Here is a 19,636-nt window from a genome sequence, read left to right on the forward strand (position 1 = left end):
ATCTGCATGCAAAGTGGAGGTCTTCCTTCTACCTTTCCTCCCTTCCGCACCTGTTGCCAGCAGGCTTTGGAAGTCAGCCGTTGAACCCCTGCTCTGAGGTTGCTGCTGCTGTGTGAGGTCTTGGCTCATGCATTTCTGGCCTTTGGACCCCTTTCCAAGACCTACCTGCTCCTCCTCTCTCTGTGCTCACCTGCCCCTGAGAGTCTCTAATACGCACCATGTTTCTCACACGACTGCTTCTCAGCTGATTGTGAGGTTTTCCTTACACCCTTGTCTACCCTATAGGTCTTTTGCATAATTTTCTTGCTGTAGCAAGTATAACTTTCTGAGTGAAAAGTGATTGATTCTGTCTGAGAAAAAACCCTGTACACATGCTAGATCCTGTTTAACTGCTTTGAAAAACATTTAAAGAGTAAGATAAAAATATACTTTGCTTTCATTCCCTAAGACAAATGGATTGAACAGTAGTGGTAAGGTATCATTTAAAAAGAGGATGTTCAAGGTAAAGATTCTTTTACTTTGGAGTATTTTTTTGTTTCTTTATATGTACTCATGAAGCTACATGGGTTTTGGAATATTTATGTTTAGGCTTTGCATACATATAAAGGATGTAGATAGTTATTTGTTGGGAGATCTCCTCTTTATTTCTTAGGAATCTGTAATTTTAACTTGGATTATTTCAACTTCTTCCTCAGTTCTCATATTAAAGGGTATTCTGTCAAAACTTGCTGAGAGCTTTATAGTCTGTCTTTTGTATCCAGGGGTTCTGCATCTGTTGATTCAACCACCTGTAGGTCAAAAATATTTGGGGGAGAACGTGGATGGTTGCATCTGTACTGAATGTCTACAGACCTGTTTTCTTGTCATTATTCTCTAAACAAAGTAAGGAGGAAGATGTGCATAGGTTACATGCAAATAACTACACTATTTAAAAACTATTTAATATAAGAGATTTGAGCATTCTTGGATTTGGTGCCTGCGTGTGGTCCTGGAACCAATCCCCCATGGATACTGAGGGATGACCATACTTTCATTTCTCTTTTCCCATGTAGATTTCTTAGGTATCAAGTAATCTCATAAGGTGTTTTTTTTTTTAAGACAGAGGATTGCTCTGTCTACCAGTCTGGAGTACAGCTCACTGCAGCCTCCACCTCTCGGGTTCAAGCAATTCTTCTGTCTCAGCCTCCTGAGTAGCTGGTAGTACAGGCACAGGACACTATGCCCAGCTAATTTTTGTATTTTATTTTTCAGTTTTTCTACTCTTTTAAATTTTTATTATATTTTTAAATTGCATTTTAGGTTTTGGGGTACATGTGAAGAACATGCACCATTGTTGCATAGGTACACACATGGTAGTGTGATTTGCTGCCTTCCTCCCTTTGACCTATATCTGGCATTTCTCCCCTTGCTATCTCCCCCCAACTCCCCACCCCCTGCTGTCCCTCCCCTATTTCCCCCCAACAGACCCTAGTGTGTGGTGCTCCCCTCCCCATGTCCAGGTGTTCTCATTGTTCAACACCTGCCTATGAGTGAGAACATGCAGCGTTTGATTTTCTGTTCTTGTGTCAGTTTGCTGAGAATGGTGGTTTCTGGGTTCATCCATGTCCCTACAAAAAACACGAACTCATTGTTTTTGATGGCTGCATAATATTCCATGGTGTATATGTGCCACATTTTCCCTGTCCAGTCTATCATCGATGGGCATTTGGGTTGGTTCCAGGTCTTTGCTATTGTAAACTATGCTGCAGTGAACATTCATGTGCATGTGTCTTTATAGTAGAACTATTTATAATCCTTTGGATATATACCCAGTAATGGGATTGCTGGGTCAAATGGAATTCCTATTTCTAGGTCCTTGAGGAATCGCCACACTGTCTTCCACAATGGTTGAACTAATTTATACTCCCAACAGTGTAAAAGTGTTCCTATTTCTCCACATCCTCTCCAGCATCTGTTGTCTCCAGATTTTTAAATGATTGCCATTCTAATTGGCGTGAGATGGTATCTCAATGTGGTTTTGATTTGCATCTCTCTAATGACCAGTGATGATGAGCATTATTTCATATGTTTGCTGGCTTCATGTATGTCTTCTTTTGTAAAGTGTCTGTTCCTATCCTTTGCCCATTTTTGAATGGGCTTGTTTTTTTCCTGTAAATCTGTTTGAGTTCTTTGTAAATTCTGGATATCAGCCCTTTGTCAGTTGGGTAAACTGCAAAAATTTTTTCCCATCCTGTTGGTTGCCGATTCACTCTAGTGACTGTTTCTTTTGCCATGCAGAAGCTGTGGAGTTTGATTAGGTCCCATTTATCTATTTTGGCTTTTGTTGCCATGTTTTGGTCATGAAGTCCTTGCCTACTCCTATGTCCTGAATGGTTTTGCCTAGATTTTCTTCTAGGGTTTTTATGGTGCCAGGTTTTATGTTTAAGTCTTTAATCCATCTGGAGTTAATTTTAGTGTAAGGTGTCAGGAAGGGGTCCAGTTTCTGCTTTCTGCACATGGCTAGCCAGTTTTCCCAACACCATTTGTTAAACAGGGAATCCTTTCCCCATTGCTTGTTTTTGTCAGGTTTGTCAAAGATTGTATGGTCGTAGATATGTTGTGTTGCCTCCGATGCCTCTGTTCTGTTCTATGGGTCTATATCTCTGTTTTGGCACCAGTACCATGCTGTTTTGATTACTGTAGCCTTGTAGTATAGTTTGAAGTCCAGTAGTATGATGCCCCCCGCTGTGTTCTTTTTGCTTAGAATTGACTTGGCTATGTGGGCTCTCTTTTGGTTGCATATGAAGTTTAAGGTGGTTTTTTCCAGTTCTGACAAGAAGGTCATTGGTAGCTTGATGGGGATAGTGTTGATTCTGTAAATTACTTTGGGCAGTATGGCCATTTTCACCATATTGATTCTTCCTAACCATGAACATGGAATGTTTCTCCATCTGTTTGTGTTCTCTCTGATTTCGTTGAGCAGTGGTTTGTAGTTCTCCTTGAAGAGGTCCGTTACATTCCTTGTAAGCTGTATTTCTAGGTATTTTATTCTCTTTGTAGCAATTGTGAATGGCAGTTTGTTCTTGATTTGGCTCTAAGTCTGTTATTGGTGTATAGGAATGCCTGTGATTTTTGCACATTGATTTTGTATCTGAGACTTTGCTGAAATTGCTTATCAGTTTCAGGAGATTTTGGACTGAGATGGTAGGGTCTTCTAGATATACAATCATGTCGTCTGCAAATAGAGACAATTTGGCTTACTCCTTTCCTATTTGAATACCCTTTATTTCTTTTTCTTGCCTGATTGCTCTGGCTAGAACTTCCAGTACTATATTGAATAGGAGTGGTGAGAGAGGACATCCTTGTCTAGTCCCAGATTTTAAAGGGAATGCTTCCAGTTTTTGCCCATTCAGTATGATATTGGCTGTTGGTTTGTCATAAATAGCTTTTATTACTTTGAGATACGTTCCATCGATACCGAGTTTATTGAGGGTTTTTAGCATAAAGGGCTGTTGAATTTTGTCAAAGGCCTTCTCTGCGTCGATTGAGATAATCATGTGGTTTTTGTCTTTGGTTCTGTTTATGTGGTGAATTTTGTTTATAGACTTGTGTATGATGAACCAGCCTTGCATCCCCGGGATGAATCCTACTTGATCATGGTGGATTAGCTTTTCGATGTGCTGTTGCAATGGGCTTGCCAGTATTTTATTGAAGATTTTTGCATCTATGTTCATCATGGATATTGGCCTGAAGTTTTTTTTTCTTGCAGAGTCTCTGCTGGGTTTTGGTATCAGGATGATATTGGTCTCATAAAATGATTTGGGAAAGATTCCCTCTTTTTGGATTATTTGGAATAGTTTCAGAAGGAATGGTACCAGCTCCTCTTTGTGTGTCTGGTAGAATTCAGCTGTGAACCCATCTGGACCTGGGCTTTTTTTGTGTGGTAGGCTCTTAATTGCTGCCTCAGCTTCAGACCATGTTATTGGTCTATTCAGGGTTTCGACTTCTTCCTGGTTTAGGCTTGGGAGGATGCAAGTGTCCAGGAATTTATCCATTTCTTCCAGGTTTACTAGTTTATGTACATAGAGTTGTTTGTAATATTCTCTGATGATGGTTTGAATTTCTGTGGGTTCTGTGGTGATATCCCCTTTATCATTTTTTATTGCATCTATTTGGTTATTCTCTCTTTTCTTTTTTATTAATCTGGATAGTGGTCTATTTGGTTAATCTTTTCGAAAAACCAGCTCCTGGATTTATTGATTTTTTTTGAAGGGTTTTTCGTGTCTCTGTCTCCTTCAGTTCTGCTCTGATCTTCGTTATTTCTTGTCTTCTGCTATGTTTTGAGTTTTTTTGATCTTGCTCCTCTAGCTCTTTCAATTTTGATGATAGGGTGTCAATCTTGGATCTCTCCACTCTTCTCATGTGGGCACTTATTGCTATATATTTTCCTCTAGAGACTGCTTTAAATGTGTCCCAGAGGTTCTGGCATGTCGTGTCTTTGTTTTTGTTGGTTTCGAAGAACATCTTTATTTCTGCTTTCATTTCATTGATTATCCAGTCAACAGTCAAGAGCCAGTTGTTCAGTTTCCATGAAGCTGTGCGATTCTGAGTTAGTTTCTGAATTCTGAGTTCTAACTTGATTGCACTGTGGTCTGAGAGACTGTTTGTTATGATTTCTGTTCTTTTGCATTTGCTGAGGAGTGATTTACTTCTAATTATGTGGTCAGTTTTAGAGTAGGTGTGATGTAGTGCTGAGAAGAATGTATATTCTGTGGATTGGGGTGGAGAGTTCTGTAAATGTCTATCAGGTTTGCTTGTTCCAGGTATGAGTTCAAGTCCTGGATATCCATGTTAATTTTCTGTCTCGTTGATCTGTCTAATATTGACAATGGGGTGTTAAAGTCTCCTATTATTGTGTGGGAGTCTCAGTCTCTTTGTAAGTCATTAAGAACTTGCCTTATGTATCTGGGTGCTCCTGTATTGGGTGCGTATATATTTAGGATCGTTAGCTCTTCTTGTTGTGTCGATACTTTTACCATTATGTAACGTCCTTGTTTGTCTCTTTTGATCTTTGTTGCTTTAAAGTCTATTTTATCATAGACTTAATTTTTGTATTTTTTAGTAGAGATGGAGTGTCACCATGTTGGCCAGGCTGGTCTCAACCTCCTGGCCTCAAGTGATCCACCCTCCTCAGCCTCCCAAAGTGCTGGGATTAAAAGTGTGAGCCATTGTGCCCAGCTTCGTAATCTCATCAGGTTCTTATTAAATATTGCTTTATCTTCTGAATTTACATACCAATCTTTCTCTTTTTTTCTCTCTTTTTAAAAGGACCTTAAAGGCTTTGATCCGGGAGAGAAATACTTTTATAACACGTCATGGGGAGATGTTTCTCTCTGGGAACCTTCTGGAAAGAAAGTGGTATGTATTTTTTTGTATTTGGTTTTCATGTTTCCTTAAAAGTGAGGAATGAATGTAATTGTGGTCTAAAGAACATCACATGTATTGGGGTTTCCTGGTGAGTGAATGGGAAGGAGGCATAATGTAGCCTTTCAGGGAAGTGGCAAGAAACCAAGTCCAGTATGTGGTCAGGCAGGTTACTGATGCTCTGAGAGTTTTCTGTGTAGTGCAGAGTTGATACAGTGTTACAGTGAGACTATATTGTTTGTCCTTGATTTTAGGATGGTGTTGATTTAATAACTGTTCTGAGTAAAACAAAATGCCACTACATTAAGTGCATACGGTACATCCTGATTTCAGAAACTAAAGTAAAAATGTAGACTTTTGAATCAAGGAACAACATTTTAAATAATTAGAAACTTCAAGCTTTTAAGCAAATTCAGGCTAAAACATGAGCCATACTGCTAAGTTCTCATTAAAGTGTTTCTGGGACACCTTTCTACCAGTTGTTAGCACCTTCCTTGGTATCAAACTCAGCTCATCTCAGACTTGATTTGGCTGTTCCCTCTCACCAGCTTCTGTTGTCAAAGGCATGCTGGCCTTGGGAATTTGTTCTTTAAAATATTTCTGTAATTAGTTGTTGTCAGAATTTTTTTTTTGGTGGGGGCACAGGGTCTTGCTGTCACCCGGGCTACAGTGCAGGGGCATAACCTTAGCTCACGGTAGCCTCAACTTCTTGTGTTCAAAGTGTCCTTCCACTGCAGCTCCTGAGTAGCTGAGACTACAAGTACGTGCCGCCATGACCAGCTAATTTTTTTAATTTTTATTTTCGTAGAGGTGGGATCTCACTGTGTTGCTCAGGCTGTGCTTTGTCAGAATTTTCTGTGAAGGTATTTTGTAGCCACTTTCCTTGAGTCCCATTTTTCAGTTTCTGCCCCAGCACTCTCCTCTCTACCATGAGATGCAAGATTTTTTGAAACCCCTGTGATTTAGATGCAAGACTCCTTGAAACCGCTGTGATTTAGATGCAAGATTCCTTGAAACCGCTATGATTCAGATGCAAGACTCCTTGAAACCACTGTGATTTAGATGCAAGATCCCTTGAAACCGCTGTGATTTAGATGCAAGATTCCTTGAAACCGCTGTGATTCAGCCCTTTTCCTGAGCCTCGCTTGTGGCTGCTGCAGGATGCCTCATTTAGCTGATCTTGACTTCATGAATCTTAAGCCTCATTGTTTTTCTTATCTGAATTCTTAAAATATCTTGTAATGTAACTCGCAGTATATATAAAATTACATACTTCTCATTAAGAAACACTTTTTGAAATCCTGCTGCAAAGCAGCTAACAATTTTTGAGTGCTTGGTACAAAGAGGCAAAGTTAGGATTCTTTTCCTCAAATAGTTTATGTTCTTGCTGGAGTGAATAGGGCCTTAGGCATAAATAATTTAAATAACAAAGTTATTACTAACATAAGGATAATAGCAATATTAGAATAGGATAACAGAAATAGATAATATAAATAACAAAGCTACATAACAATTTGAAATACTAGAAATTGAATGTACTGGATACCACAGTCGGAATAAGGTAAAAGCACTGTTGCCTGGAGTGATGGAGACTGTGGTGCCGCTAGTTTTCGGCTCTTCTTTCCTAATTGGTCCTCCTGCTTTAATTTTTCCCTGTGGACATAGGACTTAGGAACAGAGACATTTAGGGAGACATAGCAGGAAAGTTGTGTCATCAGGTTGGATTATGAGGCTTACATTACAGTGAGATCCTCAAGGGCTCATAGGAACAAGTGACACTTTGAGGTTTTGAGGGCAGAAAGGCTTGCTTAGGTGCTTAGGGGACTTCCTTACCGTGGGAGTCTAGAGGAGCAGCATGCAGGTGTGATGGAGAGATTACACCCTAGTCAGCAATCATTGTGTTCTGACAGCAAAGAACTGTGACTCCACCACTTCTCGCTAATTATTTCTTCTTCCTCTAGTACCAGTGAACTAATGTCTCACACTCAAGATTGTTTATGATTAGTCACTATTAGGCCATTTTTGTGTTGCTATAATGAAATACCTGAAGATGATTAATCTATAAAGAAAAGAGGTTTAATGAGGACATGGTTCTGCTGGCTCTACCAACATCTGCTCTGCTTCTGGTAGGTTCTTCAGGAAGCTAAAATCATGGTGTAAGCTGAAGCAGGAGCAGGGAGTATAAAACTCACCAGTGTTAATGAACCACTCATAAAACCAAGTGATACATAAACCATGTTGCAATATGAACGATCAGTTTTAAGGTACTTCCAGATTTCAGAGATGTTAAAATATGAAAAAATGTGCCTCTTTAGAATAAGTGAAATAGGTTTTTATTTTAGTCTATGTGGTCTGATGTTGTGGCTATTGTCCTAGGCTTATTATATGTCCTACCAGAAGTACTAGAACCTAAGATTTTGTGAACTGCTGATGAGACAGTAATGTGTTCGGATAATTTTTCTGATCTGTGCCCTAAGAGGAAAAGCTACATGAATAGGGAAGAGATAGGATGGCAAAATCTTGAAGAGGCCAGGGGTGGTGGCTCATGCCTGCAATCCTAGCACTTTGGGAGGCAAAGGTGGGCAGATCACTTGAGATCAGGAGTTTGGGACCAGCCTTCGCCAACATGGTGAAACCCCACCTCTACTAAAAATACAAAAATTTGCTAGGTGTGGTGGCCCATGCCTGTAGTCGCAGTTACTTGGGAGGCGGAGGCAGGAGAATCACTTGAACCCGGGAGGCATAGGTTGCAGTGAGCCAAGATCACGCCACTGCACTCCAGCCTGAGTGACAGAGTAAAGACTCTGTCAAAAAAAAAAAAAAAAAAAGGGCCAGGCACGGTGGCTCACACCTATAATCCCAGCACTTTGGGAGGCCGAGGCGGGTGGATCATGAGGTCAAGAGATTGAGACCATCCTGGTCAACAAGGTGAAACCCCGTCTCTACTAAAAATACAAAAATTAGCTGGGCATGGTGGCGCATGCCTGTAATCCCAGCTACTCGGGAGGCTGAGGCAGGAGAATTGCTTGAACCCAGAACGCGGAGGTTGCGGTGAGCCAAGATCGTGCCATTGCACTCCAGTCTGGGTAACAACAGCGAAACTCCGTCTCAAAAAAAAAAAAAAAAAAAGTAGAATGGGAGTGTGTGAGTGATAGTGAGCACACAGATTTATGAAAGGATGAGAATTAACCCTTGATCACTGTGATGCTGCACAGCCAACTCTTGGGTCTTAGATTAAGCTAGGTCTTAGCTTCCTAGTTTGTGGAACTGGAGTGCACGTGTTTTGTGGTTCACCAGCTCTGTGTTCTCAAGACTGTATCATGAGACCAAAGACTTCAGTGTGCTCTCAAGTTATTGCAAGCCAGCAAGTCTTACTGGATGTTAGAACCCTGTTGTATGCATGTCTGTTTTTAGGCCCTGAACTTGTTAAATTCCCTGAAATGTGCCTTAAATAAAAATTCCATATGGTCAGTGTTGTGTTCTGTGGCCCTACCCTTATCTGAGGGTCATCCACAGTGTGAGTTTAGGCTTACTCAGACTTTCTTTACTGTTTATCAGATAGAGTATTGGGTACCTGCATGGGCCAAACACTGTCCATTTCACTCCTACCTTCTCTAGAAATGGGGGAAATAAAAAGATAGTAATGATGGGTTTAACAGTTTGAAAGCTAGATTAGTTGTAGATAAATTCCAGAGGTTTTAGAATTTGGAGGAAAAAGAACATTGGAATTAAGAGAAATGGGATGAGGGGGAGAAAATAACTTTTTGTTGTAGAAAATTAATGAAGCTTTTAAAATTAATGCTGTTATTAATAATTCAGAGTTCAGGGCTAAGTAATTATATTTGTGGTTTTAGTGGATAACATAAAACAGGGGTCAGCAAACTATGAGTTGTAGGCCAAATCCTATATTTGTATGAATTAACCCATGAGCCATGTAGCCTATGAGCAAGGAATAGTTGTTAGGCTTTTAAATGTTTAAGAAAAAAATGACAATACTATTTTGTGACATATGGAAAGTATATGAAATTCAAATTGGTGTCTATAAATAAAGTTTTATTGGAACATAAATTAAAAATTATTTTGGGGACTTTCGTACAACAGTGTCAGTGCTGAGTACTTGCCAAAGAGACTGCACTGTATGGCTCACAATCCTAACATACTCAGTCTCTGGCCCTTCACAGAAAAAGCTTGCCAACCCCTGGGTTAGAAACACTAAGTCAGGTTAAATGCCTAGCACATTAGAAGAAAAGACATCAAATCCTCAGGGACCGTGGAAGGTTGGCATCTCACAGTTTATTCAGCTATGCTCAAGACTTTCTTTTCTTTTAACAGAGATATCGAACAAAGCCGTACTGTTGTGGCCTCTGTAAGTACTCTACAAAGGTGCTCACTTCATTCAGAAATCATTTACATCGCTACCACGAAGATGAAATTGACCAGGAACTGGTGATCCCTTGCCCAAACTGTGTGTTTGCGTCTCAGCCCAAAGTTGTGGGAAGGCACTTCAGAATGTTCCATGCGCCTGTCCGGAAAGTCCAGAACTACACAGTGAACATTTTAGGGGAAACTAAATCGTCTAGGAGTGATGTGATAAGTTTCACTTGTCTAAAATGTAACTTTTCAAACACTTTGTACTATAGCATGAAGAAGCATGTGCTGGTCGCCCATTTTCACTACTTAATTAACTCCTACTTTGGCCTGCGAACTGAGGAAATGGGCGAGCAACCGAAAACTGACAATCCTCTTTCTATAGAGAAGATCCCACCACCTGACAAATACTACTGTAAAAAGTGCAATGCCAGTGCCAGCAGCCAGGATACATTAATGTATCACATTTTGACATCAGACATACACAGAGATTTGGAGAATAAGCTTAGATCTGTGATTTCAGAACATATTAAGAGGACTGGACTCTTGAAGCAAACACACATTGCTCCAAAACCAGCGGCACATTTGGCTGCAGCAGCAAATGGCAGTGCTTCCAGCACTCCAGCTCCGCCTCCTTGCTTTCATCTTGCTTTGCCACAGAACAGTCCAAGCCCCGCCTCCGGGCAGCCAGTGACTGTGGCCCAGGGTGCCCCTGGAAGCCTCACTCATTCCCCACCTGCTGCTGGCCAATCCCACATGACTCTGGTCTCCAGCCCTCTGCCCATGGGCCAGAACAGCCTCACCCTGCAGCCCCCAGCACCTCAGCCTGTCTTTCTTTCTCACGGGGTCCCACTTCATCAGTCTGTGAATCCTCCTGTGTTGCCCTTGAGTCAGCCAGTTGGACCTATCAATAAGTCTGTTGGAACTAGTGTCCTCCCCATAAATCAGAGTCAGCCAGTTGCACCTATCAATAAGTCTGTTGGAACTAGTGTCCTCCCCATAAATCAGAGTCAGCCAGTTGGACCTATCAATAAGTCTGTTGGAACTAGTGTCCTCCCCATAAATCAGACTGTCCGCCCTGGGGTTTTACCCCTTGCCCAGCCTGTGGGGCCCATAAACAGACCTGTTGGGCCTGGTGTTCTTCCTGTGAGTCCCTCTGTCCCCCCCGGGGTCCTGCAGGCTGTCTCACCAGGGGTGATTTCCGTCAGTCGGGCGGTCCCATCCGGGGTTCTTCCTGCAGGCCAGATGACTCCTGCAGGGGTTATCCCTGGGCAGACAGCAACTTCTGGGGTTCTTCCTACTGGCCAGATGGTCCAATCAGGGGTTCTCCCTGTTGGCCAGACAGCTCCATCACGGGTTCTTCCCCCTGGCCAGACAGCCCCATTGAGGGTTCTTGCTGCAGGCCAGGTGGTCCCGTCTGGGCTGCTTTCTCCCAACCAGTCAGTTTCCTCCTCAGCTGTTGTGCCTGTAAACCAGGGTGTGAATTCTGGGGTTCTTCAGCTGAGTCAGCCTGTCATGTCGGGAGTTCTTCCTGTGGGCCAGCCGGTGAGGCCTGGGGTTCTGCAACTCAACCAGACCGTCAGCACCAGCATTCTGCCTGTGAACCAGCCAGTGAGACCTGGCGCTTCGCAGAACACCACTTTCCTAACATCAGGCTCTATTCTTAGACAGCTCATCCCTACAGGGAAACAAGTGAATGGGATTCCGACCTACACGCTGGCCCCCGTATCTGTCACTCTGCCGGTTCCCCCTGGAGGCCTTGCAACTGTGGCTCCGCCCCAGATGCCCATCCAGCTCCTGCCGTCAGGCACCGCTGCACCAGTGGCCAGTTCCATGCCCGGCATGCCCTCTCCTCCAGTGCTGGTGAATGCTGCTCAGAGTGTGTTTGTTCAGGCTTCCTCGTCTGCAGCAGACACAAACCAGGCGCTGAAACAGGCCAAGCAGTGGAAGACCTGTCCTGTCTGCAACGAACTCTTTCCCTCCAATGTCTACCAGGTCCACATGGAGGTGGCACACAAGCACAGCGAGTCCAAGGCTGGTGAGAAACCTGAGCCTGAAAAACTGGCAGCTTGTGCACCATTTCTAAAGTGGATGAGAGAGAAAACAGTGCGATGTCTGTCTTGTAAATGCTTGGTCTCTGAGGACGAGCTTATACACCACTTGCTGATGCATGGCTTGGGGTGCTTGTTCTGTCCATGTACCTTCCATGATATCAAAGGTCTTTCAGAGCACAGCAGGAATAGGCACCTGGGGAAGAAGAAGTTACCTATGGATTATAGCAACAGAGGTTTTCAGTTAGATGTTGATGCCAATGGCAACCTGCTCTTTCCCCACCTTGATTTCATTACCATATTGCCAAAGGAGAAGCTTGGGGAGCGGGAAGTCTATTTGGCAATCCTGGCTGGGATACACTCCAAGTCACTGGTGCCTGTGTATGTGAAGGTGAGGCCTCAGGCTGAGGGCAGTCCCGGGAGCACTGGCAAGCGAGTGTCCACCTGCCCCTTTTGCTTTGGCCCCTTTGTGACAACTGAGGCCTACGAGCTGCATTTGAAGGAGAGGCACCACATCATGCCCACAGTCCACACAGTCCTGAAGTCTCCTGCCTTCAAGTGCATTCACTGCTGTGGGGTCTACACTGGAAACATGACCCTGGCTGCCATCGCCGTCCATTTGGTGCGCTGCAGAAGTGCTCCTAAGGACAGCAGCTCAGACCTTCAAGTCCAGCCGGATTTTATTCAGAACAGTGAACTGCTTTTAGTCAATGGTGAAGTGATACATGATTCCAGTTTTTCTGTTAAGAGGAAACTGCCTGATGGCCACGTAGGGACTGAAGACCAGAGGCACAGGGAGGAGCAGCCTCCCATCCCAAATGCTGATGCAGCCCCAGGTCCAGAAAAGGTGACGAGTGTTGTGCCTTTTAAAAGACAAAGGAATGAAAGCAGAACCGAGGGACCGATTGTCAAGGATGATGCTCTTCAGATTTTAGCATTAGACCCTAAAAAATATGAAGGCCGTTCTTATGAAGAAAAGAAACAATTTCTTAAAGATTATTTCCATAAGAAACCATATCCTAGTAAAAAGGAAATGGAACTGTTATCCTCACTCTTTTGGGTGTGGAAAATTGATGTGGCTTCATTTTTTGGAAAAAGAAGGTACATTTGCATGAAAGCAATAAAGAGTCACAAGCCTTCTGTGCTTTTAGGCTTTGATATGTCTGAACTTAAAAATGTTAAACACAGATTGAACTTCGAATATGAACCATAGAACTTGTTAAAAAATATATATATAACTCTAAAGTAGTAGATTTTTTTCAGTTGAAATTTCACAGTGTTTTCCTCACTGTGTTGGTGAATCAACCTCAGTGGTTGCTGTGCTGCTCTGCAGAGTTATTTCAGGTGCTGGAGAGACCCCTGTTACCAGGAAGCTAGTAGTTATTTCACATCTATTGTTTCCTGCAGTTTGGTTTGTAACAGTTGTTTTCAGGTTTTTTTCTCTGACCTGTAAATGAAATTTTTTGATATTTTATGCACGCCTTGTTTTCCCCATAGTGTCAGTGTCATATGATAAGAAATTGAAATCTATAAATAACTTTTTTTTCATTTAAGGAAATTTCAGCCTTTTCCAGAATTCTTGATTTATCTGCGAGTGGAAGCATCGATCTCCTTCAACTTTCTCTGAAGCCAGAGGTCATACAGTGCGTGCTGAGCGATGTGGGTACACATCCCCGTGCGTGCTGAGCGATGTGGGTACACATCCCCGTGATGTTTAAGGCTCCTTGCGGATGCATCGCATCAACTTACACTGATTTCTTTGTCAGATCTTTGCTTATAGATTATCATTTTGCTCTGTATTTTTTTAGGGTTGTCCTGATAGCTGCCTTTGTTTTTTTTTTTTAACCGTAACTCATAGAAAATCAAATGTTTTTATTTGTTAAAAGTAGACTGAATCTGACATCTGATATGCTGGTATGTAGCTCATAAATTCAAGAATTATTTTAAAAATAAAGTTATTCTGTAGATGCAGAAATATTTTTCAGTGTAGATTTTCCCCTTCTTTGATATGCTAAGTCATTTCTCCATTCAGAGGTAAAACAATGAATTTTTAGTGCCTTTAGAATAAACATTGAAAAAATACACCCAAAAACTCTTCTCCTAACCTAACTACTCATAAACTAGTGAAAGGGAAGGACAGTGATACTCAGGAATAAAATTATTGCCCCTGAGTATGGATATTAACTTAAATTATAGCATAGATTTTCAGGGGACATGGCGAAGTTTGCAGACTGAGATCTAAGTCTCCATGGTTGGTACAGTAAGTCTTTGACCACGTTTTCTGAAGGTCATGTTTGGTGGGGAAATGGGCTTTTCTCTGTCTGGTTCGGGCAGGAAGCTGTGTCTGGGTGGATAGGATAACATAGTGTTAAAGAATCTCCATTGTCATCACTGTCCTGTGGATGGTAAACCTCGTTTTTCCCCCACACGATATAAAAAAGACTTACAGCACCAGAACCAGTCATGGAGACCAGCCAGTTTAGACCGTAAGTCATATTTCTGGTGATACACAGCAGAGGAATCCCTTTACTTTAGGTAGAAATATTTGGAGGATGTGACAGCCTCTCAGAAACACGATGTTACGATGTGGATTTTAAAACATAGAATACTTGCATGTAATTGCTATCTGTGCACATTTGAGGCAGTTGTGAAACCGGTTGTGATTGTTGGTGTACTCTGTTGTAAATTCAAAGAGAGCTTGTTGAACTTTATTTTTTTTTTACCTGTTGTTTTCAGAGTGTCTATTTTGAATTAAAATTTGTTACACCACTGCAAATAGAGCTGTTTAATTCTTTTAAAAGTTAAAACATTATTGTGAATCATAGGAATAACCTCAGTATGGGAATAGATACATTTATTTTCTGAAAAACATTACTTATCATTTGTGTGAAAATAAGAACATAACCCTAAAATGCCTAATTACTGGGTCACAAAATAGGTGTGACTAGAGCGTCCTGATGTGGACTGGGGGACTGATAGCCCCCGGAGTGCCAAAGAAGGTGTGTTACGGGGTGTCAAGGTGTGTCACGGGGGTGTCAAGGTGTGTCACGGGGGTGTCAAGGTGTGTCACGGGGGTGTCAAGGTGTGTCACGGGGGTGTCGGAGCTGTGTAGTTTCCTTCCTGTGACTGTGTCAGAGTCAGTGTGGAGGAGGTGCCCCTGAGGAGGCAGCTGCTGTCTGATGTGGTTTAATCCTCACTTTCTTTTGTTGTGTATATTAGGGTTTCCCAACCTCAGCACTCCTGACGTTTTGGGTCAGGTAATCTTTGTTATGGGTGATTATTCTGGCAGTGTCTTTAGACCCTAGTAGCACGGTGCCTCTGCTCGCTCCCCAGTTGTGGCCACCAAAAATGTCACTGCCAAGTGGTCCCTGGGAGGGCAGGATCTCCTTGTCAGAACCCTGTAAAAGAGTTCTGATTTCTTGGTGCAGTTTAGCCGTGGTACAACTGTTGGCGCTGAGTCTTTAATGCCATGCTACTTGCTGGTCACACATTTTTTAGGCTTAGAGATTAAAATTTGATAGAAGCTGAGCTTCAAAAAGTACAGTGTGGGAGTTCTTGGAAATGTAAAAAATAAATTTGTTTTTGGAAGATGCAAAAGTAACAGATTAATAGTTGTGAAAAAAAATTTAAAGTGATATTAAATTCCAGAAGAAAAGAGTTTTTGAAATACAAAAAATTGTGACCTTTATGTATTTAATCTACCTATGTAGCAGCAGCTTTAAAAATACTATACACTTCTCAAGCCTGTAATCACAGCACTCTGGGAGGCCGAGGTGGGTGGATCACGAGGTCAAGATATCGAGACCATCCTGGACAACATGGTGAAACCCCGTCTCTACTAAAGATACAAAAAAAATTAGCTGGGCATGGTGGCGCGTGCCTGTATTCCCAGCTACTCAGGAGGCTGAGGCAGGAGAATTGCCTGAACCCAGGAGGCGGAGGTTGTGGTGGAGTTCTGCTGTGTCACCCAGGCTGGGCTCAAACTCTGGGCCTCAAGCCATGCTGCCACCTTCCATCCTTCCAAAGTGCTGGGATTACAGGAATGAGCTACTGGGCTGGGCCTCTGTTATGCTTTTTTAGCAGACATTTTAGTCTGATGACTGTTGTGTGCAGTTTTATATTTTTTAGAGTCATTAAACAAAGCAGCAGTTAACTCACTAAATAAGAAAAGTTAGCCCCCAAAGTAACCTCGTTTTAAGGTCTTAGAAAATTGCACACGTGTATTAACTGCTTGATACTGCTGGGAAAGGGACTGAGTACTGCGTGACAGTCATCCCCGCCGCCTGCTGTGCCTGTGGCCTGGCCATGAGCATGGTTCTCACACTTAGTCTTACAGAGTGAGTGAGAGTCTCCCCTCTCTGACCTGGAAGATTGAGGCTTGGAGGTAAGTACTTACCTGAGGCGGAGGCCTGTGAGGGTGGAAGTGCCAGAGTGATTGTTGAGTGGCTTCTAACATGTATTATCCCATTTGAATTTTACAGTAACCCTGTAGGTATTAAGTTGTCTGTGTTTTACAGAGGAAGAAAGGAGCTCAGAGGCAGAGTTGGCTAGCTATCCCAGTTTGCTAAGAACTTGAACAATTTCTCTGGACATCAGTGCTAAAAAGGAACCTCTTAGGCAGAGGGGCAGGCTTATCATTCCACTTAAAGTTCAGTTTTCCCAGGATGACATGTTGCATAGTAGTGCAATGCTATCGTCAGACCTGTACATTGCCCTTTGGGTACAAGGGTGAATAGCATCCTGATCCTAGACATCCTTTTTCTAGTGGTAATGTCAACAATAACAGCATAAAGATGGTTAGCAGAGCAGTTCTGTGTGCCAGATGCCATTCTGAATGTTTTGCGTGTCAAATTTGATGGTGACAATATATATATTAGTGACGAAGAATGATAGTAGCCCTGGCTGAGTTCATGAAAACGATGAAAGAAATGATGCAGTTTTGCTGTTTAGATTCTCTTCTGTTGAATGTTCATTAGGCAACAAAACTCCATCTGTGAAGTACTGCTGGAAAATTTTCTAGCTTTCAACACTTGAGCTGAATTTCTCTCATGGTTGTTATATGTGCAGTTTCTTCAGGCTGATTCCTTCCTTTTCTCAGGCGGTGAAAGTAAATGTTAACTGTTTCTGATTGTACCGGGTTACTGTAGCACACCTCCTAGCCCAGGCTTTGCGATTAGGCTTTCCATTATGCAGATACTACTTCACAGCTTTAGAATTCTGATTTTTTTTATCTTTTGTCCTAACTACTTAGTCTTTAATATTAACTATAAGTTTAAATATCATTTTGGCCATATGGAGGGAAGCTGTTTTTATATTTTGTAAATGTGCCATAAGAACACACTGCTTACAACAATACCCAGGAGACAGTTTGTTCTCTTTCAGATCCTAAACTCCAGAGTTTCCTAATTTATGATCAATGAAAAGTGTAAATATGTGACCTAGAAGGAAAAATGTTAAAGTCTAGAATATTATCAAATTTTTCATAATATACAGCTAAAATGAGAATTTACTTACACTACCAACCTCAAAGACCTCTGCTTATATGGGGACTGCTGTCTAGGAGGCCACCTAACAGATAAACGCCAGAGCCCCTGGTGTCATCACGGTGTCAAGTTCAAGATGATTCTGATGTGCATTTTGAGAGGAGAAATATATATATCGCTGCTAAACAGTAGCCAGTGTTGTTCTTCATGGCCTTTAAAATAATGTGCTTCGGACCCACTTACCTTCATTTTGCTCGTAAGATCACCAGCAACATGATTTCCTTTTTTAGCATGCCCATCTCTGAACTAAACATTACTTTTTTAGAAAAAGAAAATGCATAGGGAAGCTTTTCAGAAGGGAAGCTTTCCAATAAGAGTTTAAGATATTTCAAGTCCAAACTAAACAGCAGCCACACAGACATGTTTGCTGTGTAGAAACGAAGACTGTGAGGTCATACTTAGAAATTCAGAACTAATTGCAGTGAATCAAGGTTTTTTTTTCGGAAATCATGCAGTTCCTACGGTTTTGAACCCATGATATGGAAAGTTTAATGTTAAATACTTTGCCATTCACCTAAAAGCACACTAGGAAAATAGAATATTAGCAAGGAATCATAGGCTTTAATGGTTCAGCAGTTTCTCTGAAGGTAATCTTTCTGTGTTAGATGTACGTATATCTTGAAAGGCAGAGCCATAAAATTCATAAAAACATCCTGTGAGAGTTGCAGTTCCTGGCCTTCTACCAGGCAGCTTGTTTAGAACGGGAAGACTGAAGATACAGAAAAACCATACAAGACAGTTTGCTGAAAATAAAAGCAATTCACACTTCAGACATCACAGTATATAGAAATAGGATCTCAAATTTGGCCTCTCATAAGCTGCAAATAAATGCTCTAAAGAGTCCCTGTGCAGGCCCAGATTGGAGGTCTTATTACAAGGAAAGTGATATTTGATCCTATAAAGGATGGGAGATTCATCCACCAATTATATTATCTTGTGGAAAACAACTTCTGAAAATAATTGGGAATCTATAAGAGGTAATTTTAAAGAGATTAGGCATTTCTTAGGGAAGATTATTTTTGGCTACCAAAGCATTTTTATAGGTTTTTATATGTGCTTTCAAATGATTAGGTGTATCAAGACTACACGAAAGGAGAGGACAGAATTGAAGGTGAGGGCAAAGATTTTTGGAACGCCCTTGGGAATCCCAAGTTTAGCCCTGCTCCGTCCCCTGCTCCCATTCCAGCCCCATGACCCCTTTGGGATGAAGCAGCTCAGGCGTCTAATTGTGCTGGTTCTGAGGCTGGCCCTCTTCTGGTGATGTCTCACATGCTGTTAGAAAATTGATAACCTCTTCCCAGAACTGCACATTGCATTTACAGTGGTTCTCTGTGCCCCATTTCCTAGTCACAAACTATTTCATTCTTTGTTTTTTATTCATAGGTGTTAGTAGTGATCATCTTTGTCTAATGAGCTAATTTAGAAGTGAGCAGAATACATATATGTCAGCACTCAGTGCTGCACGTTTTCTAGCCATTTCCTAGCGATTTATAGCGTCAGGTTTTTTTTTTTTTTTTGCTCTGATATGATATTCCATGTTTAATTGGTTTGATGAAAGAAGGTAAAAGTTGAGATACTAAAAATAGATGTGTGGCTACTGAAATGCTAAACATGGTTTCAATTCAGGATCTTATAACATGAAAAAGTTCAGTATGAAATCTGTTCAGTAATAAAGTTAGACTGTCTAGGGACATCACCATGTCTACCAGTTCTTATCTATTTGAATCCCACTTAGAAATCCTTAAAACCATTTTAGAATGTACATGGTTTTATCCAAATGAAGATTCTAGTTTCCAGGGTCAAAATACATATCCATAGTGTCTGAAGGACTTGGTATAATTTAACAATATCCTCAATCTAATTTCTCAATGCTGAAGAAGTTCTGAATATCACTACATAACCACCTTCTACATCTGAGACCCCGTGCCAAGTTCTTGCCCCACTATGCCTTGCTTTTCTCTTTACAAAAAGGTGGGGGTGGGAACAGCAGGATGATTCCTTCTGTGTTTCTTTTTTTTTTTTTTTGAGACGGAGTTTGGCTCTTGTTACCCAGGCTGGAGTGCAATGGCGCGATCTCGGCTCACCGCAACCTCCGCCTCCTGGGTTCAGGCAATTCTCCTGCCTCAGCCTCCCGAGTAGCTGGAATTACAGGCACGCGCCACCATGCCCAGCTAATTTTTTGTATTTTTAGTAGAGACGGGGTTTCATCATGTTGACCAGGATGGTCTCGATCTCTTGACCTCGTGATCCACCCACCTCGGCCTCCCAAAG

The 19,636-nt window shown here is 41.8% G+C and overlaps 1 protein-coding gene across 7 annotated transcripts in view; it reads left to right on the plus strand.

The window, feature by feature from the left end:
- ADNP2 (ADNP homeobox 2) overlaps nt 1-14,598 on the plus strand; it is a 36,845-nt gene extending 22,247 nt beyond the window's left edge. For 4 of the 7 annotated variants that reach the window (XM_035271428.3, XM_035271427.3, XM_008980033.4 and 1 more), the window contains exons 3-4: nt 5,308-5,397; nt 9,736-14,598. In XM_035271428.3, the coding sequence (XP_035127319.1) occupies nt 5,308-5,397; nt 9,736-13,035 (3,390 nt within the window). In that variant the 3' untranslated portion in view covers nt 13,036-14,598. The remainder of the gene's footprint in view (nt 1-5,307; nt 5,398-9,735) is intronic. The other 3 variants (XM_054244344.2, XM_078348306.1, XM_035271426.3) reach the window with 1 other exon arrangement.
- Nucleotides 14,599-19,636: the final 5,038 nt, after the last annotated feature.

Source organism: Callithrix jacchus, chromosome 13, assembly GCF_049354715.1.
Source record: "Callithrix jacchus isolate 240 chromosome 13, calJac240_pri, whole genome shotgun sequence".
Taxonomy (NCBI): domain Eukaryota; kingdom Metazoa; phylum Chordata; class Mammalia; order Primates; family Cebidae; genus Callithrix; species Callithrix jacchus.